This window comes from Microtus pennsylvanicus, chromosome 12 (genome assembly GCF_037038515.1).
Source record: "Microtus pennsylvanicus isolate mMicPen1 chromosome 12, mMicPen1.hap1, whole genome shotgun sequence".
NCBI classification, from domain to species: domain Eukaryota; kingdom Metazoa; phylum Chordata; class Mammalia; order Rodentia; family Cricetidae; genus Microtus; species Microtus pennsylvanicus.
The window spans coordinates 89,730,848-89,756,844 of record NC_134590.1 but is presented as its reverse complement, the minus strand read 5'-3'; the positions used below and the strand labels follow the sequence as shown (position 1 = coordinate 89,756,844).

Here is a 25,997-nt window from a genome sequence, read left to right as displayed (position 1 = left end):
CAAGCCTGGCTTTGCTCTCTCACTGGATTACTGGCTATTCTAGTTTATACAGATACAAACTTACTTGCTGCCATCTTCAAGATGACAGAGTCTAGCTTCAAGATTTCAATACTACCTCTTTACTTTGGAGACTATAAAATTGCATATCTACTCAAATGTGAAGTCAAAGTCAAGTCTTAAGTCCCTTTTCAAATCTGATTACCATGTCCCCCTTTATCAGAGTTCTTACCAGCCTGATTCAATGGTGCTTGTTGAGTGAGATGCCTCCCATTCTTGGGTGCATGCTCTTCTTTGATTATGAGATTCGAAACCATCATCAGTATAGACTGTTTCAGTACTACAGCCTTGCTTTGGAAGGGAGCCGAGATATGCAGGTAAGTATGATGATTGTTTGCTTGTGCTCTACAAATAAAGCTTGCCTAAAGATCGGAGGGAGGGGCTAGCCTTTAGTTAACCATAGAGTCTGGAGGTCCATACAGACAGGCAGGAAGTGATATGGCTGGGCGGATAGAGGAGCATGGTTTCTTTGGGAGCTGAGAGTTGTAGAGGTGAGCTCTCTAGTGGCGGGCTGCTCTGCTTCTCTGATCTTGCAGTTTTCACCCCCTAATATCTGTCTCTGGGTTTTTATTATTAATAGCAATTAGAACTCGTGAAACAGGTAGGATCTGAGGATGATTTGACTAACAGGTACTAATGGAGTCAGCTTCGTCCCGACTATAGAGCTGTTAGAATGACATGGCAATGTGTGTGCTTTGACAACATTGTCAGATTACACACTGATGCAGAAACAAGCCCCTTTCCTATTTTGGAACACAGGAGTTCTCTCCTTTATGATTATCTCTATTTTGTTGTTTATTTTTTACTGAATTTTGGCATCAAACGGTTCGCCATCAGCCTTTATCCACCACGACATAAGGGGCAGAAATCCCCAACACACAGGCATGACTACAAAGATGTAGTTTATTGAAATTCCCTTAGTGGGGATGAGGTGGAGGAGAAAAGACAGCTGTTGTCGAATCAGAGGAAAATTCATGTGCTTCTGCTCGTACACAATACAACACTTCCACCTAATTCCCCATGTGTATATCATGTGCTTCTGTACACAATACAACACTTCCACCTAATTCCCCATGTGTATATCATGTGCTTCTGTACACAATACAACACTTCCACCTAATTCTCCATGTGTATATCATGTGCTTCTGTACACAATACAACACTCCCACCTAATTCCCCATGTGTATATCATGTGCTTCTGTACACAATACAACACTCCCACCTAATTCCCCATGTGTATATCATGTGTTTCTGCTCGTACACAATACAACACTTCCACCTAATTCCCCATGTGTATATCATGTGCTTCTGTACACAATACAACACTTTTACCTAATTCTCCATATCATGGCACATCCAACATAACAAATCAGAAGAGTCATAGAAACAATTTTTACCAAATCATCTAATTTATCACAGCTAGTGTGATAAATGATGCAGCCAAAACAATGTAGGAGGTCTTTCATCTCCTAAGTACTCGTAAGTCTTTGATTTGTGTTTGTGTGTGTGACTGTACTGACGAATGCTTTTGGTTTACACACTCTCAGTTGTGTATAGAGGAGGTCTGAGAGTAGTAATAGTAACCACGGCATTACAATGACCATTTATTGATCAGTGTGTACAATCTCATGATGCTTTTGGTTTACACACTCTCAGTTGTGTATAGAGGAGGTCTGAGAGTAGTAATAGTAACCATGGCATTACAGTGACCATTTATTGATCAGTGTGTACAATCTCATGATGCTTTTGGTTTACACACTCTCAGTTGTGTATAGAGGAGGTCTGAGAGTGGTAATAGAAACCACGGCATTACAGTGACCATTTATTGATCAGTGTGTACAATCTTATGATGCTTTTGGTTTACACACTCTCAGTTGTGTATAGAGGAGGTCTGAGAGTAGTAATAGTAACCATGGCATTACAGTGACCATTTATTGATCAGTGTGTACAATCTCATGCTCAATAACTTTATGAAATCTAAAGAGGCTGGACTGGGTGGTTTTGAGTGTCAATGTGACACAAGCTAGAGTCATCAGAGGAAGGAGTCTCCGCTGAGGAAATGCCTTCTTGAGATCCAGCTGTAAGGCATTTCTCATTTAGTGATCAATAGGGGAAGGCCCAGCCCATGGTGGGTGGTGCCATCCCTGGGCAGCTGGTCCTGGATTCTATGAGAAAGCAGGCTGAGTAAGCCATGAGGAGCAAGCCAGTAAGCAGCACCCCTCCATGACCTCTGCATCAACTCCTGCCTCCAGGATCCTGCCCTGTTTGACTTCCTGTCCTGAATCCCTTCAGTGATGAACGGCAACGCTGAAGTGTGAAGTCAAATAAACCCTTTCCTCCCAGTGTACATTTTGGTCATGGTGTTTCATTGCAACAACAGAAACCCTGACTAAGCCAGGGGTTAAATAACTTACACAAGGCCACACAGCTTTCATAAGCACTGTCAGCATCCCAACCAGTGGGACTCTAGGGCTGTGACTAACAATGGAGCGAACTGGGCCTCTCCTTTGAGAGTCTGTTTTTCTGTTAAGTTGTTTTGTTTATAAAAAAGACAGATAGACTGTTTCATAATCTATCACTCATTGGGGCCACGTAAAATTGGGCTGGACTATTTAATCTTTCCCCCTATTTATGTAAATTCTGTGTTCTGAGGTTACTGATCATAACAATGCCAGTGCCAAGTGCCCACATGACATTGGGGAAATCTGCCTACATTCCAGAGATGACGCTTTTATCTGAACACCAGAGTTTGTCCTCACTTACCCTGGCTTTATTATTAGTGGGTTTGAGGGCCCGTGCCTGGTGAGAAGAGTTCGCCCTATAGTGCGCCACACTCCTCATCCACACCAGGCGCTGGACCTGCCAGCCTGGGCTGCCTTCTGTTTCTCCTAAGCTGATCTACATCTGCAGCAGTTCTTGGGAATTCTGCCAGCGTGGGCCTGGTGAGGTCATTCTGTCTCCTGACGAGTTTCCTTTTTCTGTTTTTGGGTGCTGTTCTGATGGACATGACCCTAGAGCGTTCGGTAATACCTCTGGTCCCTTGGGAACTATCGGCAGAGTCCGTGGCTTTATCTCTCTCTGCACAAAGGTTCCGTGTCTCTGGAAAGGAAAACAAAGATGACATTATCCAGGGAAGCCTGAACTGGAGCTGCGTGTGTGGGGAGTTCAAGTCCTGGTTATGAAGGAAAGTCTTTGTCTGCTTCTCCACTAACCGTCACTTCAGTCCAAAACCAAGGACACCACAGAAGTTTTGGTGAGCCTTGTAAACAGGGGGGAAATAGACGGAGCCGAGAAGTAAAAAGCAGACAGTCACCAAAGCGTCTGTGCTTTCTGATCACCGCTACTTGTCCAAATGCAACTATTTGCGTGGGATTTTATTTTTTGCTTTGTAGGTTGCTATGGCTGCAGATGAAACTATAATCAATCCATAGACTTGATGATTGTGTCCAAATGTCAGAAACTATAATCAATCCATAGACTTGATGATTGTGTCCAAATGTCAGAAACTATAATCAATCCATAGACTTGATGATTGTGTCCAAATGTCAGAGGATTCCTTACAATGAACTATGAAAACAAACATCTGTATCGTTAGACTTTGCAGCAACAACTCTTCCATTCTGTCCTGCTTATGAGAACATCTAAAATGTTAATCAATTATCACTTTAAACCAGTGCTCTCGGTAAATATACCAAAGGCTCTGTGGTTCAAAACCATGACACCATCCTTGTTCTTTACACACCACGAGCTGAGTCTAACCTGCTGATGACTACGTTTGTTTAGATAAACGATTAGAAAGACAAATATGACTGAAAAGTTCTCCTATACGTCTGTTCTGTATCGTATTAAATGCTTAGTTCTGAGCATTGCCTCACCTTTCCCCGGATGGGCTCATTGGGACTTTTCCTGGAATCATATTGATGAATAAAGGAGATGTATTCTATGAAATTGTTTCCATGTTCTGATGAACTCAGGCACGTAAGCGGAACTAGGAAAGATGAGAGGTATTTTAGTGAAATCAGTACAATAATTAGATTTGAATATGGAAATACAAATATTGTGATATTTATCCTTTATGAAACTGTCAAAAATGCCAGGCATGAGGAAGACTCCCTCGGTCCTGGTGCTTGGGAGGCAAAGGCAAGCAGTCCCGTGAGTTTCAGGATAGCCTGCTCTACATAGTAGGTTCCAAAGGTCAACAGAAATCCCTTAAGTTATCTAACCATAGCTCTAATAATATGGATTCAGAATTTATTCTGAATGAAAATATCTAAATAAAAAATTAGTTTCACACACGGAATTGATAAATTAAAAATATTTATTTTTATTTTACATGGTTGGGCATTTTCCCTGCATGTGTGTATATGTACACGTGTACCCGATTCTTTCAAATGCTGGAGGAGGGTGTCAGATCTCCGAGGACTGGGGAGTTATGGAAGGTTGGGAGTCACTGCGCGCTGCTGAGAATAAAGCCCAGGTCATCTGGAAGAGCAGCCAGTGCTCTTAACCACTAAGCTGTTTCTTCAGCTCCTGTTAGATAGGCTTTGAAACAGACACCAGTATGCCTTAGCGAGAACAAAGTTGTTTGCCAAATTGTTTCTGACAACTAGGAAGGGTATGGAAGATTTTCCACTGAATGTGTGGTCGTGGCTAAGTGATTACCATGATGCCCAAAGAGTTCTGTGTTGATGCCACGGGGACACTCAGGATGGCTGGCATTGCTGAGCAGAAAGTCTTTATTCTTCAGCCCAGTAACAGAGGTTCCCCTTGTTTGCAATGTCCACCTGCTACTGACAATGAAAGAGCTGAATGGATGCTGCCAAAGGAAATACTTTTGATTCTCTTTTTAACAAATGCAGATGTGGATGTAAGAATTTGCATATCCTGGCACATCTATGGGACAGTGCATAAGAAATTGATTATGGTGGTTCCAGTAGGGAAGAACTGTGTGATTGAGGAAAGGTAGAGAGGGGTGGATTGAACTTTGATCATATATTATATAGCATTCAAATTATGTGCCTTATGTATAAAAACCATTAAAGTGTAACAAAATATAATCTTTACAGCTCATATTTGTACGCTGGAAGTGGTGGAATATACTTTAATCGCAGCACCTAGGCAGGAGGAATACCACAAGTTTGGGGCCAGCCTGGGCTGTATAATGAGTTTAAGGCCAGCCTTGGATACTCAATGAAACTCAGCCTCAAACAAAACGAAACAAAGTAAAATAACTCATGGTTCCTCCCAGTGCGACAGACTGTGGCCTAACGTGGTGCTGCAACCTTTGGTGTGAACACCCAGGAGGCAGAGGCAGGTGTGTAGCCCCGTGAATATGAGGCTAGCCTGGTCTACATGGCAAATCCCAGGTTAGCAAGAGTGATATAATGAAAACCTGTCTAAAACAAGCGAATGAACATAGTCTAATTTGGGCGAATAAATAAGAATGGAGAATACATACAGGATACAAGTGATAATATTTCCTTTGGTTTCTAATTAGCACCCAGTTTCCGAGGACTTGTGAGCACACCAAGAAGAGCAGGTGCCAACAACATCAGAGCTGCAGCACTGTGGAAATCCCATAATTTATATTTTTCTTGTATATTGATAAAAGTCTGTCTCCTTATGAATACCATGTTTTCACTATCCGAGCATCGATGCTTTCACTAATCTCAGCAAGTGACAGCTTCTTAGATAAAGCACAGCACCTCTGCATCTTAGAATTGAATAGTGAGTTAGTGGAGAAGCCAGTGCACAAGAACGTCTTCAGATTCAGGCTCTGCCACATATCCTGAGCGTGTACAACTTGGGGGCAGCCCTCTCAGCTTTACTGAGGTTCACTTTCCTCTCTTTTAAAATGTACCCAATTTGGATCGTAGTTTCATGTCTGTTACTCGGCTAAGATACCCTGAACAAAAAGAATTTGCCCAGTTTCCTGTCCCAGGTTACAGTCCGTTATCTCAGAGAGGTCGAGTGACGTAAGATGGATCATCTCGCACCCCACAGCCAAGAGCAGAGAGAAATGAATTCCATCAGCTTCTGGCATTTAGATCACACGTTTCACTCCTACACAGCCCTTGGCCCATGCCCAGAAGATGGTGCTCCCCACTATGGGCTAACTCCCACATTTGCTAACACAATCAAGATAATCCCACATTTTCTTTTTCTTCTTCAAGGACTTGATTTATTGTTTTATAATTTTCTCATAAGAAAGTAAACCTCTGAATAATGTTCTCTACCTATATGAATATAGACTTAGAAAGCAGCTTGATTTAATTAGGTTTATAATTTATTTCTTGGCTACAAACATTCTACACACTTTTCCTTTCCCCATTTTTTTTCTCCCTCACCTCCACTTTCTAGTGTTCAGTGTAGCTTTGGAAGCTCATTGTAAATTCTGCAGAAAAGATACATTTTTAAAAGGCTTGCAAAGGCTTGCTTCATTCTTTTTAAATTACATCTTTAACATTTTTATTAAAAATTAATTTTTCCCAGATAAATCAGTTTCCACTCCTTCCCTCTTTTCCTCCCAGTCCCCCTCTCCAACTTCCCCCCAACAAATCCCCTTCCTTTCCCTTCAGGAAAGTGCAGGCCTTCCAAAACACACCAGTCAGCCATGGGATGTAAGCTACAGTGAGACTAGACTCCCACTGCCTCTGCCAGGAGCCCCGCAGAGGACTAATACACACAACTGTAACACATGTGCAGAGGGCCCAGATCAGTCCCATGCAAGACTTTTGGCTGACTGTTCCATCTGCATGAGCCTCCATGAGTCCAGGTCAGTTGGCTCTGTGTATTTTTCCCGTGGTGTCCTTGACCTCTCTGACTCCCGTAATCCTTCCTCCCACTCTTCCGCAGGATTCCTGCAGCTCTGCCTAGTGACTGACTGTGGGTCTCTGCATTTGTTTCCAGTAGCCGCTAGGTGAAGCCTCTCCGATGACAATTGGGCTAGGCAATGATCTATGAGTATAGCAGTCTATCACTAGAAATCATTTCATTGACTTTTTTCCCTCTTTTTTTCCAGTCATCTTTGGTTCTAGTCTATGAGCTGTCCAGACTCTGGGTCCTGGTCTTTCAGGCAGTATCAGGAGGGGGTTTGCTCTCATGGTATGGGTCTCAAGGCATTGGTTGGCCACTCCCATAAGTTCCAAGTCACCTTTACCCCACATATCTCTGAGGCAGGGCAAATGGTAGGTTAGAGGTCATGTGAGTGGATTGTGTGGTTACAGGAGGCGGCTGCTCCAGGCTCTGCATCTCTGGCTGCTAGGAGTCTCAGTTAGGGTCATCCTCAGATTCCTGGGAGTTTCCATTGCACTCGGTTTCTAGCTGACCCCAGAGATGCTCCCTGATTCCTGCTGTCTTTCCCAGTACTCTGTAGACTAGGCTGGCCTTGCACTCAGAGAGCTACCTACCTCTGCCTCCTGAGTGCTGGGCTTAAAAAGGTGTGTTCCACCGCCGCCCAGCTGTAAGTTAGCAGTTTTAACTTGAGAACATTTCTTAACTCTTTATGGCTACTTATGAAACATCAGCAAATATTTTCCTCTTGGAAACTCCACTCTTCTCAATAGAATTCGAGTCCCACAGAAAAAACATCACAAATGTAAAAACTGTAGTTCTCATGATATGTTTTGGATGTTTTCATTTTGTTTTTATTTGTGTGTGTATATATGTGTTTGTGTGTGTGTGTCAGTGTGTATATGTATGTGTGTGTCAGTGTGTATATGTATGTGTGTGTCAGTGTGAGTGTATATGTGTGAGGTGTATGTATACATGTGTGTATGTATATGTGTGTAGGAGTGTGCATGTGTATATATGTTTGTATGTGTGTGAGTATGTATGTGTATGTGTGTGTATGTGTGTGAGTGGAAGGGGCATATGTGTGCAGGCGCCTACGGAGGCCAGAGAAGGGTTTTAGATTCCACATGTGCTAACGTCACAGGTTGAGCGAGAGCTATGGATACAGAAGATGAACCCAGGTTCTTTGCTAGAGCAGTAAGTGCTTTTAATTGCTGAGTCATCTTGCCAGCTCCATGTAGTGGTCTGAATGAAATTATCCCTGATAGCCTCATTCATATATTTGAATACTTGGTGGCCAGTTGGTGGAACTGTTTGGGAAGAATTAGGGGGTGTGGTCTTGTTGGAGGAGGTATGTCCCTGGGGGTTGGTTTTGAGTTTTCAAAACCCCAAGTCATTTCCAGCTCTCTCTCTCTCCGCCTTGTGGTGGTTGTCTCAATGTGTAAGCTCCTCACCCCTGCGCCGTCATTTCCAGCTCTCTCTCTCTCCGCCGTGTGGTGGTTGTGTCAATGTGTAAGCTCCTCACCCCTGCGCCAGCACTATGCCTGCCGCCTGCTGCCAGGCTCCCCACCACGGTGATCGTGAGTGTACCTTCTGAAACTAAGACTAATTCTTTCTTCTACAAGTTGCTTTGGTGATGATTTCTCTTCACAGCAACAGAAAAGAAGCTAAGATGCTCCATATGCCAGATTTAAAATAATGAATGAATAAATAAATAAATAAATAAATAAATAAATAAATAAATAAATGCAGCAGAAAGCATACACTTTGGAGCAAAACAATAAACTGAAACCCATCTTAGGCAAGTAACTTTACCACTGGGTCTGAATCTGTAACTCAAAAGAACATTAAAATACAAAAAGTCATAGGTTAGCAGCCAAGGGTTTATTTCAACCAAAAATGCCACCCTTCACCAATTCACCAATTAGATCACCTTTTCCAGATTACGAAGTTTTATGATACAAATCCAGAATATGACTGGATCTTACAGGGCCTCAGACAGCATGAAGCACGGCCATTTGTGAACTGAGTGTGGGTGGCAGCCAGGAAGCTGTGTGGTGGGAAGGGCACTTTCACTGTCAGCACAAGATAACATTGCTGAAATGCCAGAGATGAGGTGGAACGCCGTGGGCTGAGGGAACAGAATGACGGGAGGTTGCTTCCCGCTGGCCCCAGTACATGCTGGCATAGTGTGTATGCTGTAAAAGACGGGCACACAGCTGAAGTTTTACACAGCCTGAAGTGGTACAGTAATTTTTTTCACTAATAACAAAGCACCTCCTGCATAGGAATTGTTTCAGGTCAGTGTTGGGACTTTTTCTTTGTGAGTTTAAATTTGAATTCAGTTTATTGAGTAATATGTAGTATTCATCTAAGAAGGTATAGTCAATAGTTTAGCATTTGACTGTATATTCATTTGGTTATTCAAACTACTTATTGAGTTTGATCACTATGCTAGACCTTAGGATATAATAATGAACTTAGTAATGGGGAATATCAATCGAGGAGGGGGGAGGGGGAGAGACAGGTAGATAGACCAAAACACAGACAGAAAGACACACACACACAAAGAGAGAGAGAGAGAGAGAGAGAGAGAGAGAGAGAGAGAGAGAGAGAGAGAGAGAGAGAGAGAGAGAGAGAATATGCTAGGTTTTAAAAGCTAAGTTCCAATCCAGTACCTAACAGTACAATACAATATCTAAAGACTCACACAGCCACCATTTATTATTATTATTATTATTTACAAGCACTGCGGTAGAACTTCAGATGGTGTTTTCCTTAGTTCTAGTGCCAATCCTACGAATCATCTAATTATAATATTTTTGTTCCTTTAAGAGCCATAGAGAGTTTTGTTTCTTTCTTGGTAAGTTCAATGCCTGGTGCCACCAGAAAGTGTCCTAGTACCCATGCCACTTAAACCTGCTAGGGTATGATTTCCCCTGAGAATCTACAGATACGAGCTCACTGAGCATGTGCTAATGAGCTGGGGACTTCACATAGATCGTTTCTTAAATAGTCACAGTTTTCTTGTTTTCATATGGAAAGTTTGAGAATCTTCTCTTCATAATTTATTTTGCTGTTTCATGATATGATGGTCTATGTTCTTTCTTTCAGATCCAGCTACACCCAGTGCACCCTTTCAATGCCTTTTATAGGGTGATTCCTTTACCATTTCAGAGGCTGAGCAGAGTGTTAGCTTTGAGCACAGACACTGCAACCAGCTACCGGCTGAGCCAATCGTCTGCCTTCAGCAAGTTACTTAAACTCTGTGCTAGCTAAAGGTGCCACCCTGACATCTGCTGCTCTAATATATTGATGATTGTTGATAAAGCCTGAAAAACAGTAGATGGTATGGAAATCAGATTGGAGGTGCCAGGAAAATTAAAAATGGAGCTGTCATATGACCCAGTTGTACCACACTTGGGTACCCAAAGTTCACTAAGTCAGCACACCACAGAGACAGTCGCGTATCCGTGGTTATTGCTGCACATTCGCAATAATCAGGAAGGAATAGAACCTGTCTAGCTATCTACAGATGAGTGCATCATGAAGGCGGGGTACACACACACAAAGGAATATTATGCAGTCATGAAGAAAACTGAAACCATGACCTCTGCAGGAAAATGGATAGGATAGAAGTTAAGTGAAGAAAGCAAAACTGAGAAAGACAAACAGCACACGCTTTCTCTCATGTGAGGGACCCAAACTTAAAGGTTATGTGCAAGAGCGAGAGACTATACATATGTGTGGAAATCATAAAGTTAGAAAGGGAGGCGTGAAAGGAGAGCTCCTAAGGAAAGGGTGGGGAAGGTAATGGGATGGTCTAAAGCAGAAAGTGGGGACTCTCTGGGAGAATGGGAACTGGCGGGGGAGGACAGGAGGAGGGAGGGGAGTGAAGGAAACTGTTTAGACAAATGCACCATGAAACCCTTAGTGTTGTATGAGTGGATGCAAGGAAAACATTCTGAGCTTCCTTACACAGATTATTAAATATTTTCAGATCTAAAATGATTATATCTAAGAATGTCATGATGGTAAACTGAGTCACATTTTATTAAAACCATAATGCTAACAAGAATTAACAAAGGATTTCTTTTAGAGATCTTGAATGCTCTGACTTCTGTGAGTTGGTCCGTCTAGATGAAGATACATAGATCAGCTGGATCGAAGATCACAGCGTGAGAAAGTAGGAAACACTCACGTGCAGCACGAGATGAGATTCCACTTAAAAGAGGCCCTTTCTCCACCAGAAGCAAAGTCTCATCGCATCTTACTCCAGGGAAATGGACCTGGAGGGCATCTGTACCTGACCTTCTCTACCAGTTCCTAGCTTCTCCACCCAGTGGGATAACCTGGACCAAGTCCTTTGGATGTCTTCACACCTTACAGCTTTGTCCAAATCAGGACACCCGGGCTCAATTAAATGTTGCTGGATCTCCATTTCCTTATGAGACTCCTCGTTCCCCAAAACAGAACAAAACAACAACAACAAAATAAAAACAAAAACGTGCTTTTAAAAATGTTTGTGCTTTCCTCTTGTTGATCTTCATGTTAATTTAATTTTTAGGCCCAGCAAAAGTCCCTAAAAGGGTAAGGTAAGCTTCTACAATCTTATTCTGTCTTATCTGAAAACTGAGAATGACAGTTTTTTTCATTGCTACACCCTTGCATTACATAGAAGTGTTTCTCGACATTGCTAATGCTGTGACTGTTTAATGCAATTCCTCATGTTGTGGTGACCACCCCCCCAACCATAAAATTATTTTCGTTGCTACTTCATAACTGTAATTTTGCTACTGTTATAAATTGTAATGTAAGTATTTGTTATGTGACCCCTGTAAAAGGGTCTTTTGACCCCAAGGAGTTGTGACTCACAGGTTGAGAACGACTGCTTTATAGAGTTAATTTGAGAATAAAATCAGAGTTTATGTTTGGAAGTTCTATAAAGTACCTGACAAACAGTATGTTCTCAATAAATGCTATGTTTTATGTAGCAAGAGGAGCAGGCTGCATCCTGCAGCCCGGTCAGCTTAACCCCCAAAATAACCACACAGAAATTATATTAATTAAATTACTGCCTGCCCCATTATCTCTAGCCTCTTATTGGCTTACTGGCATGAGTCTAACCAGCGTCTGTCTCGGGCAGGAGAACCATGGCATCTGTCTGTCTGTCCTTCTTCCCCGCATCCAGTTCTGTCTTCCCTGCCTATCTAAGTTCTGCCCTATCAAAAGGCCAGGGCAATTTCTTTATTCAACCAATGAAAGCAACACATAAACAAAAGAACCTCCTATACCAGTTTTAGTCATCATTGCTCCTTCATTTTACTCCTTTCTGTGGTGATATTTTGTGTTCTAACAAGTAAAGCTTGCCTGGATATCAGAGTGCAGAGCTAGTCACGAGTTAACCATAGAGACCAGGCAGTGGTGGCACACACCTTTAATCTCAGCACTTGGGAGGAGGAAACAGGAAATGGTATGGCTGGGCAGAGAGAGGAAGTGGTAAAGCAGGACAGAAACAGGAGCTCGCCCCCTTTCCGCCTGAGAAGTTGGCAGTTAAGAGGTGGCTGTGACTGGCTCCTTTGTCTCTCTGACCTTTCAGCCTTTGCCGCAATATCTGACTCTGGGTTTTTATTACTAAGACCGATTAGAATTCATGTTACATCTTTCAGAAAAGAGCGCCAGAAAGGTTGAACTTCCTGATGGCCTCTCTACCTGGTTTCTCTTCGCTCACACTTTTTAGATTTTTGTTTTGTTTTATGCTCTTAATGTTTCCTTGTCTTTATCCAGGGAAATTACCTTGGCATAATTCTGTGTTTTGGCTGTCCACTCATGATTAAGAATAGAAGGATCAGCCGGGTGGTGGTGGCGCACGCCTTTAATCCCAGCACTCGGGAGGCAGAGGCAGGCGGATCTCTGTGAGTTCGAGACCAGCCTGGTCTACAAGAGCTAGTTCCAGGACAGGCTCCAAAGCCACAGAGAAACCCTGTCTCGAAAAACCAAAAAAAAAAAAAAAAAAAAAAAAAAAAGAATAGAAGGATCAGAATGATTTTCTAGTACACCCAGTGTGATAGTTATTGTCTGGCTAAAAGTCTAGGCTCCAATAGTCTTCATTAATAAAAAAGAGTTCTCTAGTACTTATATGTATGTGTGTGCCTGTGTGAGTTTATGTGTATCATGTTCATGAAGGAGCCTGCAGAGGTGAGAAGATGGCATCAGACCCTCTGGAAGTGGAGTTACAGGTGTGAACTTCCGTGTGAATGCTGGAAGCCAAGCTAGGGTTCTCTACAAGGGAAGGAAGTGCTCTTTTGTCGCTGAGCCAGCTCTCCAGCTCTTAGTTGTCCCTTCTTTCCTTCCTTCCTTCCTTCCTTCCTTCCTTCCTTCCTTCCTTCCTTCCTTCCTTCCTTCCTTCCTTTCTCCTTTCCTTCCTTCTTTATTAATTTTGAGATGGAGTCTCAACTGTAAGTTTCAGTTGGCCAAGAACTTGCTATACTGACCAGGCTGGCCTTAAATTCACAGAGACCCACCTGCCTCCAGCTTCTGAGTCCTGGGATTAGAGGTGTGTGCCATATGCCTGCTCTTTAGTAGTTAATGTTAAGACAGGGTAGAAGCTGCTGTGGCAAAAGCCTGACTTGGAGTGATGCTCTCCTGCTTTCTTGGTTCTTGTCCTCTGCTGTGTCTGCTGACATGCCGGAGGTTCTATCTCCATATGCTTCTTTGTCTTTGACCCACAGTAGGCTTCCATTATCTCTCCCACACACTCCATAAAAATTTCCTTCCATTCACTTTATCCTTATTTCTCTGCTATTTCATAGTCTGAGGAGGCAGAAAATGGAGCTGTCTGTACTCACTCTAAATCATGAGTCAGAAGCAGAAATTTTCTTTCTAAAGGAGAGGCCATTGTCAGAGATGACTAGTTACCCCTTTACACGAACCCCTACCCTGGAGCTAGAAATTATGCATGACACATACAATCATTTTCTATTTTTTAATGCTGTGACCTTTGGTCTAGCTAACCCTATGTATTTTCAGCTAAACAGACCAGATCACAGAAGTCAGAGCATTAAAGATCTTTAAAAGGAATCCTTTGTTGACTCTTACTAGCATTATGGTTTTAACAAGAAGTGACTCGGTTTGCTATAGTGATAGACAAATAAATCATTTTAGATCTAAAACTGTTTAATAATCTGTAATGGTATTTCCTAAGTTATGTATTTTAAGCACTGATCATAACGTGATCTAACAATAAGAATGAGATGATAAAAAAAACAGGGAAATATGCTTTGGAAATCATTATGCTTATTCTTAGAATAAGGATATTCTACAGGTTAATTTTTTATTTAACTTTTAAATTCACATTTCATAAAATTTAATTGACTATTTCTTCTTTTGTAAGCACTATCTATAAAGATTAATAACAACTAGCATTTTGTTTTTTGTTGTTGCTGCTGGGTCAAAATGCTCTGATATAAAGCGACTTAAGAGAAAAAGCATTCATTTTGGTTTATAGCTCCAGAGGAATGAGCCCACTGTGGCAGGGAAGGCATGGTGGCAGGGAAGTTGGCCAATCACACTGCATTGATGGTTAGGATTTGGAGAGAGAACAGGAAGTTAGGTGGTGCCTCCACATTCTGAAGGCTTTACAGAGACATCACTGGCTGGAGATCTGTTCAGACACACCAGCTTAGGAGGGACATTCCACACCCACCATCAGCACCCTTCAGATTATACTCTGAGTTTCTGCCATTTAGGGTTAGATGTTATTTCAATAGTTACAGCTTTTAGAATTTGGTGGCAAAACTGGGCAGAGTGTTCCAGAGTTTCTGACTTGGAAGCTCAGGTGTGACTAATGTCCGTCCAGTGTCTGGAGACATGGGGTCCCCTGGGAGGGACTAAGAGCCTTTCCCGGGCTCTCTTGGCTGTCCATGTATTTTCAGCTCCTGTAAAAAGATCATTTTCTCAGGAGGTACCCAACACATCTTAATAAAAAGTTTTACCATGGCTAACCTTACCTATTCCACAAGAAGGCTTTCGCATCCTGTTGTGTCTGATTGGCAAAACCAGTGGGCAAGCTGGCATTTGAAAATCACTTCTCTGGGTGCTCTTGGTGTCATAAGGTGGCTGGGAGACAGGTTCTTTCGCTTCACTGTGGAACCACCATTTTCTCTTCACAGAAAAAAAAGGGAAACTCATATCAAATGATGATGGAGATTTTCGTCTGATGCTTGAAGTCTATGAATATCCAGTTATTTAATGTAACAAGGTATCAGTCTTGTTATTAATTGATTATTAATAATCAATTAATGAATTTAATTAACGAATTAAAAGATTATTCACTTTTTCTGTGTAGGGCGTATGTGAAAGTCTGTATGTGTGCATGTGCATGCATGTGGAGCATATGACATTGGTGTCTTCTTGAGTTGCACCCCTATTTTGTTTATTGAGATGGGGTCTACCACTGAACCTGGAGCTCACTTGTCCTGTTGTGTGGGTGGCTATTGAGCTTCTGGGATCTGCCCATATCTGCCTCCCCCGCCATGCCTTTCCTATCGTTTCCCCCGCTGCTGGGATACAGGCATGCCCATCTTGGGGATCCAAGCTCATGGTACCACAGCAAGCACTCTACTAAGACTCTCTCCAGGGATTCCTAAATACAGAAGTTAATGTTTTCACAAGGGAACGAGCTTGGAAATGGTATCTAAAAATAGTCACATATTTTAACTGAAATATATCTTCTCAATTACTACACTACCTTCTAGTAATAAAGTCATAACAATTAACACAGTAGTTATATTTCTTTTTATTTATTGAATTTATGTTTTATGTATAGACTACACACATGTTAAACATGATTTAATCTAAAAATTATGTACTATTCTAATGTATTGTCTAAAATAATATTTTGCAAAGTTGTTAGTCCATAACCCACCCCACATAATGGAATACATTTTAAATTCTATAAGACTATATAATGTTAAGCATATATGAAAATGAATCATGGAATTTTTGTTATGATTATTGTAGGACGTTCTTCCTACTTCACATCTCTCTTCTATTTCATGTCACAATTCTGAACACAACTCACCTGGATTTATAATTCATAAACCTGTAGTTTTGTACAAAAAAAAAAACTGCCCTAAGGGAAATGATCTCCAATGTTTCTGAAATGTTAGTACTAGCTGTTGCATAGAAGAGAGAAGTGATGGGTTCCTAGCATCTGGGACCATTCAACCCTCAGAAACTGAGAGCGAAATGAACGGTTAGTCCCCTCTGACGGAAACACTAAAACTGCTTGATGGAGGAAGAGAGGCTGTAAGGCAACCCCATGCCTGGAAGTCTGGGATCGGATTAGGGCTCAATGTGATCTTAGGTTTAAGAATTAAATGTTGGACTGATGAGAGGATTAAGCAGGTGAGAAAACGTATTGTTTGGGAAGCTTTTGGAGGGGCTGCCTTGCTGGAGGCGCCTTTGAGTTTAAAGCCTCGCTTCTCTTCCTGTTTGCTTTCTCTGCTTTGCTCTTGCCTTTGGGGATGTGGGCTCTCAACTTCAGTCCTGCCCCTTGCTGCCCTGCTTCCTGGCCCACAACAGGCTCTTATTGCTCTGGAACCTTAAGCCAAAAAAAAAAAAACCCTCAAAACAAAAAACAACTCACACAAAACAAACAAATAAACAACGCACACTGGTTCGTAAGTCACTTTTGGTTGTGATTTGTCACAGAGACAGAAACCAAGCCACCCTGGTAGGATGAGTTTGACCCCAGAACCCACAGCAGAGTGATAGAACTGGCTCCTGAAGGCCACCCTCTGACCTCACACGTGTGCTGGGCCATCCAACCTGTTCATACATCCAAATAATGAAGATAAATGTCTTAAAAAATCAGCTATGAATCTATAGTAAAAATGTCTACCATGTGATTTAAAAGGAATGAATATGTGATTACAATAATTAGTTCTGACAATCAAGCCTCCCCCCGATACAAAGGGAGAGGCATTCCTAGGCCCGTCCCATGTAGCTGCACAGGAGTCCATCTCAAATCAGTTTAGCTTCTAAAAAGACAAGCATGTATGGAAGAGGTACACATTCAGGGTAACGTCTAATGGGGCCAACTTGACAGACACTGTTCAGAGTTTAGAAATAGACTAAAATCGTGAAAATGCCAAAGACAAAAAAAAATTATTTTGGGGAGATGGGAAGCAAGCAGTAAGGAAGTACAACAACGTGGAAGGGAACACTGTTGTGACCGAAGTCAGAGCTACGAGCTCCAGGTGGTTTAGTTAGGAGGCGTTCTTAGACGGGGAAAGATGGGGTGCACATGTACCAGGGGATCGAGAGCAGAACAGGATTCACAGGAAGCAGATCTTCATTTCTTAAATCAGGACCAGTTTGGGGCCAGCAGCTTGCAGCCAAGAGTGATGAAATGGTGGACAACTGTCAACACATTTCACAGAAACTAGGGGCCTAGGAAAATCAGAACAATAGGCTGAAACTGACTCACGTCAATATTTCCAGGATGAGCTGAAACATGGAGTTTGAAGTTAAGACTACTTAGTATAGACCTCAAGAAAACTCTAGAACAGATTACAAACAGATGGTGTCTGCTCACTATTTGGTTAAAAATAGTCATTTGGTCTCGGATTTCCTGGTTTCTCCTCCATCTCATAATTAAGACAACGCCTGTTATGCCCAAGTTCTAGAATGGATATGCCTTATTTTACTGACTTTCAGCACAGTTCTGAGGCGGATGCATCCCTTTACAGATGAGAAAGGACAAGAGGTTAAGAAGCACCTCCAGGTACAGCAGTAGTCAGCAGCTGCCAGCCGACTAGCGCGTGCCCTCAGTTCTGAGCTCTGAGCTACTCCCAACACATAGAAGGCTAAGGCAGAAAAACCCAGGTTACCCACATTATCTCAAAGCACTAAGGGTCTTAGTCTGTGTAGCTGGACCGCCATGGATGGGGTACTTTATAATGTAGCTACGTTTATTGGCTTTCAGTTCTGGAGCCTAAGAAGTAAAAGAATGCAGCCAGCTGAAAGAGAGGCTGAGAAGGCTAGCGTTGCCCTTCATGAGAGAACAGAGTCTACCCATGGAGACCTTTGAGGCCTAGGTCTCACCTTCAGCCCTGACCGTGACATTTAAATTTCTACACACATTTTAGAAGAGACATACTTTAAAACTATAACTGTAACTACCCCAAGGAAGTTTTCCTATAAAAAGATCATAAGACAGATACTTATATCATCTACTTTGGGTGAGCAGAAACTTATTTTTCTAGCACTCAGGTAACAGGAAAATTGACTCTGGGCAAATGAACCATTAGGGCATTTCTGGACCTCCATGTTTATCCCTAGAACATAATGCAAGCAGAGATTTTGGGTTCACCTTTAAGTAAAATTCCTTAAGAATTTTATCAAAACCATCTAATTTCACAGATGTAAAGGAAATAATGAACACTTTTTCCTAATGTCTGATTGGTAAATGAGGATCTGTAGTTGGAGTGCTTTCAAGACTGTTGGACACTAGATGCAGCTTCTCTTCAGGGGCACCCTCTTTACTTTCCCGTTTTGGACCCTCTTCCCCATACCTGCAAAGCATGGCCATGAGAACATGTATGCACCTGTGCATGTGTGCATGCCTTTTGATTGTGGTGTTTTCTCACAGGAGGCCATGAGATTAAGGAAATAGAGGCTCCCTGCCATCTTACCTTGTTCTCAGGTGAAAGGTTAAGAGAAAAAGTCAGTGCTCCGTGCCCACTCTAACGTTGCATTGATTGGCTTTGGCAATTATTTTATGGCAAAATAAACGTACCTGGAAAATGTTGCAGAGTGTGATTGTGTGTCTAGGCCTTGGAGGGCAGGCTATGTTTTACAGATTGTAAAGCGGGCACTGCCTAAGATTGTTCCCCATTTGAAGCTCTGAGCTCTAACAGGAAGTTAAAAAGATAGTCTAAGGGGGCTGGAGAAAAGGCTCAGCAGTTAAGAGCATTGCCTGCTCTTCTAAAGGTCCTGAGTTCAATTCCCAGCAACCACATGGTGGCTCACAACCACCTGTAATGAGGTCTGGTGCCCTCTTCTGGCCTTTAGGATAAACGCAGAAAGAATATTGTATACATAAAAATAAATAAATAAATATTAAAAAAAAAAGATAGCCTAAGGCCTATCTCTCTTAAGCCCCAGGATGCTAGTATCTGAGGCTCCACTTTGGGGAAATACTGACATATTCTTGATGATAAAGATCTCTACAACCTTCTGACCCTGGAAAAATTTGATTGCTGCCATCTGGATCCAATGGTCACATTTAGAAGTCAGCTCAAGGAGATTACTATTAGAAAATAGTATATATATTATATATGTTAATATATATTATATATTATCTGCAAGCTTTCAGATATGTTTTTGTAAACATTGCTATCTTCCATTCCCTTGGTAAATCATGGGATATTCCTCAGACAATAAGTGGTAAACACAAGAAGAACATTCTAGAGAAGCTAGTTCAGTGAATGCAAGAGGTTGTAGGCCTAGAATCATAATTGCAGTCGTGACTAAGACCACAGGTGGTAACAGAGACAGGGAGCCAGGTTGTTGTGATACACACCTTTAATCCCAGCACTCGGGAGGCAGAGCAGATCTCTGTGAGTTCATGGCCAGGCAGCCAGCCAGAGCTACATAGTAATTTCCTGTCTGAAAAAAACAAAACCACCTCCACCACCTCCATCACCACCACTACCATCACCACCATTACCACAACCACTGCCGCCACCATTGCCACCACTGCTATCACCACCACCACCACCATCACCACCATTGCCACCACCACCACCATCACAGCCACCACCACCTTCACATTCTGAGAATTCTTAAGGATATGGATTTCTGACAAAACCTTATAGAGACCATGGAATTTAATTATAGAACTCTGTGTCTTTAAAAGATATAAGTTTTATCACAAACACTAGGCAGCCACGGTCATAGGAGTCACAATCTTCTCAAACAGCAGATACCAGGGAGGTGGGAAAACAGCTTTTTAAAAGCAACTCTTAATGTCTCCTGTAACAGTCGCTTCTAAGTTGTGTTCTGTGGAACGCCAGTTCTCTGATGTGTTTATTAATAGGCGTTACACAGAAGGAATTCCCGTAGATAAAACTATCTGGGAAAGGGTGAGCATTTTCAAGAAGATTCAAACACGCTTATCAAAGGATTTCTCAGAACTTTGATTTTGATCAGAACTAGTGAGAACTATGACTCTCTGAAAAGGGTATTAAAAATAAATCTTTGACTTCACTTTGGAAAAGTATTTTTCTTTTCAAGCAAGAACTAGTGTTCTGAAAACCACACTTTAGGGAACAGCAAGCCAGGGCAGTCTGCCTGAAAGTGCCAATGTTTAGAAATTAAAAATAGAGTGTTCCCGTTGTTAGACTAGCTTTAAAGAAACAAAACAAACAGCAGCAGCAAACCAGTTTCCCTCCTCCTAGCACCCATAATTTTATGTCTTTAGGTAGAAATTACACACACACACACATGAACCAATAAAACTAAATGCCAGGTGTGGTAACACACAGCTGTAATCGCAGCACTCAGGAGTCTGAGGCAGAAGGATTTCAGGTTCAACGCTTGGGCTATCTACATAGGGAGACACTACCCTACATCAGGGTCCTACCAAACTAACCAGCCAAACATATAATCAAGGAGTCGGTGCTGAGATCTATGTGTTCTACCATACCATTAGATAGCAGTTAAAATATTCAGGCAGCTTAATTTTATTTTAAAGTCAGCATTACTGTATTTTAATTGCACTACATTTTAAAAGAAATGTCATCTTGAGTGAAAGAACGAAGTTTACATACTTGTGAAATAAAATGAGTCTTCTTTAAGTTCTTGGAAACTGGGGCATTCGCAAGTTCATTGTTGCTCTTGTTTTTGTTTTGAAACATGAACATCCCTTCCCTGTGTAGCCAATACCTCTGTACCTCTCTCTCTCTCTCTCTCTCTCTCTCTCTCTCTCTCTCTCTCTCTCTTTCTCTGTGATTGGCTCCATTTCAGACTCGCTTTGCCCTGTTCTTACCAGTAGCTATGCTGATAGCCCACCCTAACATCTGTGGGGTTCTCCACAGTACCTGCAGGCTAGAATAAATTATTTGAGATTTGTTTTTTAAGCTTCTCTTTTTCTTTCTATTTTCTGACCCAGCTTTGTTCCCCTGGTGTCTGCAGTGTGTGTGTGTGTGTGTGTTGGGGGTGAGTTAGATTCAATGCTGAGCTAGCACTCAGTCCCTGCTAACATAGGGACAGTAGATGGCCTCAGTATGGAGGATCCCCCAGACAGTTTCCATTACATATGATGTAGGAGCAGAACTCCACCTAGCCAGAGAGGACGAAGACGTGGAACAAGGTGAGGTGTCTGAGACCACTCAGACGGCACACTTCCTTCCACAAATGGCCTGCTGGAAAACACACACATGGGAAAGTGCAGTATTCTCACTCAGCAGCCGAGACGATGAACTTCTGCGACTCCACACTGCTAGGGCTCCTATGACAGAACGCAGCTGTCGGTAGGATACAGTTGGCCCCGCAGTCCTGAGATTGTGCAGATCAGACTCTGCCCCCAAGAACAATTGCTTAGTCCAGGCTTCTTTTGTGTATCATGGATGGTCTATATGGTGGCCACTTCCTCACTAAAAACCTTCTTGAGACTTTTTCTGATCACCCATTTAAAAACACAGCTCTGGGCCAGCAAGATGGCTCAGCAGAAAAGGCGCCTGCCACTAAGTCTGACGACCTGAGGTTGCTCCCATAGGACTCAATGGAAGAAGAAAATAGACTCTTGTAACACACACACACACACACACACACACACACACACACACACACAGTAATAAAATTAAAAGAGAAACACAATTGCAATTCTCCCGCCAGCAGGCCTTCTGTATCTCTTGCCAGCCCAGGCCACCCAGCATCCTACTTAGTTTACTATGGCTCATTCCTTCATTAGGGTATAAGCAGTCCAAGGTCAGGGCGTTTCCCCCATTTATTTGGCTCACTGCTGAGTCCCCAGCATCTAGAAAGGGGCTTAACAAAAGTATCGACTTTAACTGCTGTGTAGTAGTTTCCTCACAGATTCAAACATTCCATCCTATAGGAAGCTCTTTAAATGGGAAGATAAGTAACTCAAAATGGCTTCAGAAAGTCTCTGAAACTGACAGCATTGACTAGGTCCCTCCCTAGTGTAAGTAATACCCCAAGAATAAGTAATGAAGACAGCTAAGAGTCCCTCTCAGAAGGAAGGAAACTGAGTTGGGAAAAAAATACTCAGACCAGACCAGTAGCCTGCAGGAAGCAGAAACCAGCCGAACTGCCTGGAAGAGGGTTAGAGCAGAGTCACCGGACAGGCCTCTCTCCAACTTGCTAAGCTGCCTGCAGGCTACACACTGTGCTCCAGTTTCCCGGCTTTGGGAGCTGTGAGCCATACTGGGGTGGACCCTGCAGACGAAGCTGCCTTTGGGTCATTTCTGCTCCAGGAAATAACCTGTCACCTATACTCCTGGAAGCAACCCCAGTAAAAAGCATTGGTTCCCTAATTCAGACCTTGGTGGTGTCTGCACTTTGGTCTGTCACAGGTTCCCTGCCCGGGGCCAGAAGATGTGTGTCTGTGTGTCATTTCACAACAAATCCTCACAAAATCCCTCTGAGAGATTGATGTGGAGTCCCCTCTGTATGCTGTAAATACCATTGGTTAATAAAGAAACTGTCTTGGCCTGTGATAGGGCAAAAGAGTAGAGCTAGGTAGGAAAAACTAAACTGAATGCTGGGAAAAGGGAGGTGGAGAGAGGGAGAAGCCATGGAGCCACTGCCAGAGACAGACATGTTTGCAGGTAGGCCACAAACCTCGTGATAAAATATAAAGTACTGGAAATGGGTTAATATTAGATGTAAGAACTAGCTAGCAATACGCTTAAGTGATTGGCCAAGCAGTGATTTAAATAATATAGTTTCTGTGTGATTATTTCAGGAGTCTGGGCGGCCAGGCAAACAAACAAGCGGCCCCCTACTAGAAGACATAATTGCTATCTTTGCTCTACAGATGAGGAGGTCGGAGCTTATTTGTCCAGAGTCGGAAAGCACAGAGTGGCAGAGAGAGGGTGGATGAGCGAGAATGGAGTGTGTGGACAAACTGGAACTGCTTTTTTTTTCTGGGATGATCTTTTTTAAAGCCACAAACTGTACGTGGGGGGTAACATGTCTTACACATTAGAGTGGGTGAGATCTATAGTGTAAGCACGTGATCAGAAAAGCGTTCCTCTGATCAGCCAAATCCATTCCTGCTTGAATCTCTGAACTTGTGAGTGGTTGCCTCGCACTGCAAAGGGCACTCGCTGCCAGCAGAAGTTTTGAGATGAGGGACTACTCTGGAGTATTGGGTGAGCCACAGTTATCCCACAGGTCCTTCAAAGACGAAGGTGGGGTAGCCGTCAGGAGGACAGGCTTGGCTGTGATGCTGATGGCTCTGAAGAGGCAGGTGCCATGAGCCGAGGTATAAAAGCTGGGAAGGCAAGGAACAGAGTCTCCCTTCGGAGCCCTACAAGTGAGACTGGCTAACTTGGGACTTCCAAACTCAGGACTGCCTGGAAGTAGATCTGCGTGGCTTAAAGCCGGTATTGAGGCTTGTAATGGATAACCACAACAATAGGAGACAAATACAACAAACTACCCTCAACAACTCTGCCTTAAAAAATAATGTACCAGCCGGGCGGTGGTGGCGCACACCTTTAGTCCCAGCACTTGGGAGGCAGAGGCAGGTGGATCTCTGTGAGTTCGAGACCAGCCTGGTCTACAAGAACTAGTTCCAGGACAGGCTCCAAAACCACAGAGAAACCCTGTCTCGAAAAACCAAAAAAAAAAAAAAAAAAGTAAAAAAAAATGTACCTAGGGTATATAGAGTGAGGGGCACTTGGCTTGGCCAGTAGTCCTGGGCCACAAAGAATGCTGCTGGCTTTGTAACCACACTGGAGGATCATCTGTAAAACGTTTTCAATAATGCCTCGTAGAAGTTGTTGTACAGGTTAAGGAATATACTTTACATAAAATTGAGCTTATTCCTAGCAATTATTTTCTCTAAAATATTTACTTTGTGACACCACAAAGTTGACAAAAGCCCATATAGGTACACAGGGAGAAGACATGGTTACAGGATGGTGATTACACAATTAGAAGCATGAATGTCTGTCAGCGAACGTGTGCATCAAGTAAGTGGAAGGCACTCTTGTAGGAAGCCTGAATTTCTGAAGAGCCCGGGAGTGCTATGTTAGCACACGTCACAAGCACGACCCTACAGAACGCTTCTCAGCAGCGCTCAAGGAGCACTGCGTGCTACAGTGTGAAGCTCTCCGGACGGGACTGGTTGGAGTCTTCCCAGATACACAAATAATCTCTGCCGGAAGCGCTCCAGGCTGCTGCTTTAACCACTGTTTGCAGCAGCACTCTGCTGCCATGCGCCATGTCCTTCAAACAGACGGGGACCACACTGTCCCGCTAGCAGCTTTCGAGTCTAACCCTATCTGCACACAGCAAACGTCTGTCCAACCTGCTTCGCCGGCCCTTTGCTGTCAATGTAGGGAACTGGCTCGTTGTACGTCCTTGCATTCGTGTGAATGAACTTAGCGTAACTGACACGTCTTCTGTCCACACATGGTTTTGAGTGTTGTGTGCTTTTTCCAGGACTTTTTTCAGGTTTGATTTCTTCTTTTTTTTCAGTTATACCTGCTATACCAGCATCTTCTAGTTTATGCTGTCTGAAAAACACGATTAAATTATTTAAAACAATAAGCATCTCATAGTTACAATTAAGGGAGATAAAATCTAAGTATATCTCAAGCATTAGTGAAGATAATTTAGATTTTAGTAATGGCTTTGCTAGGCTATGCTATTAAAATTTGACATGGGAGTATCTTCTCACTCTAAATCATGTAGGGAATAAAGGGATCTAGTTAATAGTGATTATTCACCAGGGCATACTAGTACAGTGAGCAAACTCTCATTTTCTCGGAGTAGAGTACTGACTTGATTGTGATATAGGTAATGTTTGGAGTATTCATGCATGGGGTAGGTTACATGCTAATCTGAACACACCCTTAAAAGCTTTATTATTGAACTGGGGCGACAGCTGAAGGGGCAGGAGCAGGTAGGAGCACTTGCCTTACACGTACCTGAGTTCAAATCTCAGCACGCATGTAAAAAGAGTGCGCAAGCTTCTGCAGCCCTCAGGCTGTGGAAGGTAGAGGTGGGAGGATCATTGGGGCTTGCTGGCAGTCACGCTACATCCAGGTTCAGTGAGAGAATTTTCTCAAACAACAAGGCAGAGAACGGTAGAACGAGCACCAGCATCCTCCTCTGACTTCCAATCCCACATTGGCACCTTTAGCCCACCCTGACATGTATATACAACACACAGAAGACAGACAGACAGACAGACAATTGATAGTTAGATAGATGATGGATGGTAGAATATAGATTGATAGATGACTGAGAGATAGATAGATGCTTGATAGATGATAGGTAGATGATAGATTGAGAGATATGATTGAGAGATAGATAGCTGGATGAGAGATAGATAGATAGATGATAGATGATAGATAGATAGATGATAAATAGATAGATAGATAGATAGATAGATAGATAGATAGATAGATAGATAGATGATAGATAGATGAAACTAAAAAGTTTCTATGTTAAGAGCTGCCTTTCATGGTTTATGCTTAGATAGTTCAAGCATCTGGACTTAATTTTAAAAGCACATTTGGAAAACATATCACCAAATGTCTTTCTACTTTTGAGAAAATGCCACTGTGCAGGTGAAACAATCATTTCAATCTCAGTATTCTTTGCTTCTGATACTTTTAGACTAGATGAGGAAGCACATAGTTGTTATTCCAGCACAGGCAGAGAGAGGTGCATCTCTGTGAGTTCAAGGCCAGCCTGGTCTACACAACCAACAAGATCCAGGCCAGCTAAAGCTACTATCTCAAAAAAATTTTGCAAGAAAAATATTAAAGATATACTTAAAATATTTCATAAACCATGGGAGACAAACTCTTTAAAGTTCAAGGACCATTAGAGTCTGGATGAAAAATGAGAGGGAAACAAGCTTAAATCCTGGCAGCATA

At 42.5% G+C, this 25,997-nt stretch overlaps 1 protein-coding gene across 1 annotated transcript in view; it reads right to left on the bottom strand.

The window, feature by feature from the left end:
- Window positions 1-782: 782 nt before the first annotated feature.
- Cimip6 (ciliary microtubule inner protein 6) overlaps window positions 783-25,997 on the bottom strand; it is a 50,498-nt gene continuing 25,283 nt past the window's right edge. The window contains exons 4-7 of the mRNA XM_075942815.1: window positions 24,419-24,626; window positions 14,859-15,012; window positions 3,933-4,045; window positions 783-3,156 (exon numbers count right to left, since the gene is read on the bottom strand). Of these exons, the coding sequence (XP_075798930.1) occupies window positions 2,956-3,156; window positions 3,933-4,045; window positions 14,859-15,012; window positions 24,419-24,626 (676 nt within the window). The 3' untranslated portion in view covers window positions 783-2,955. The remainder of the gene's footprint in view (window positions 3,157-3,932; window positions 4,046-14,858; window positions 15,013-24,418; window positions 24,627-25,997) is intronic.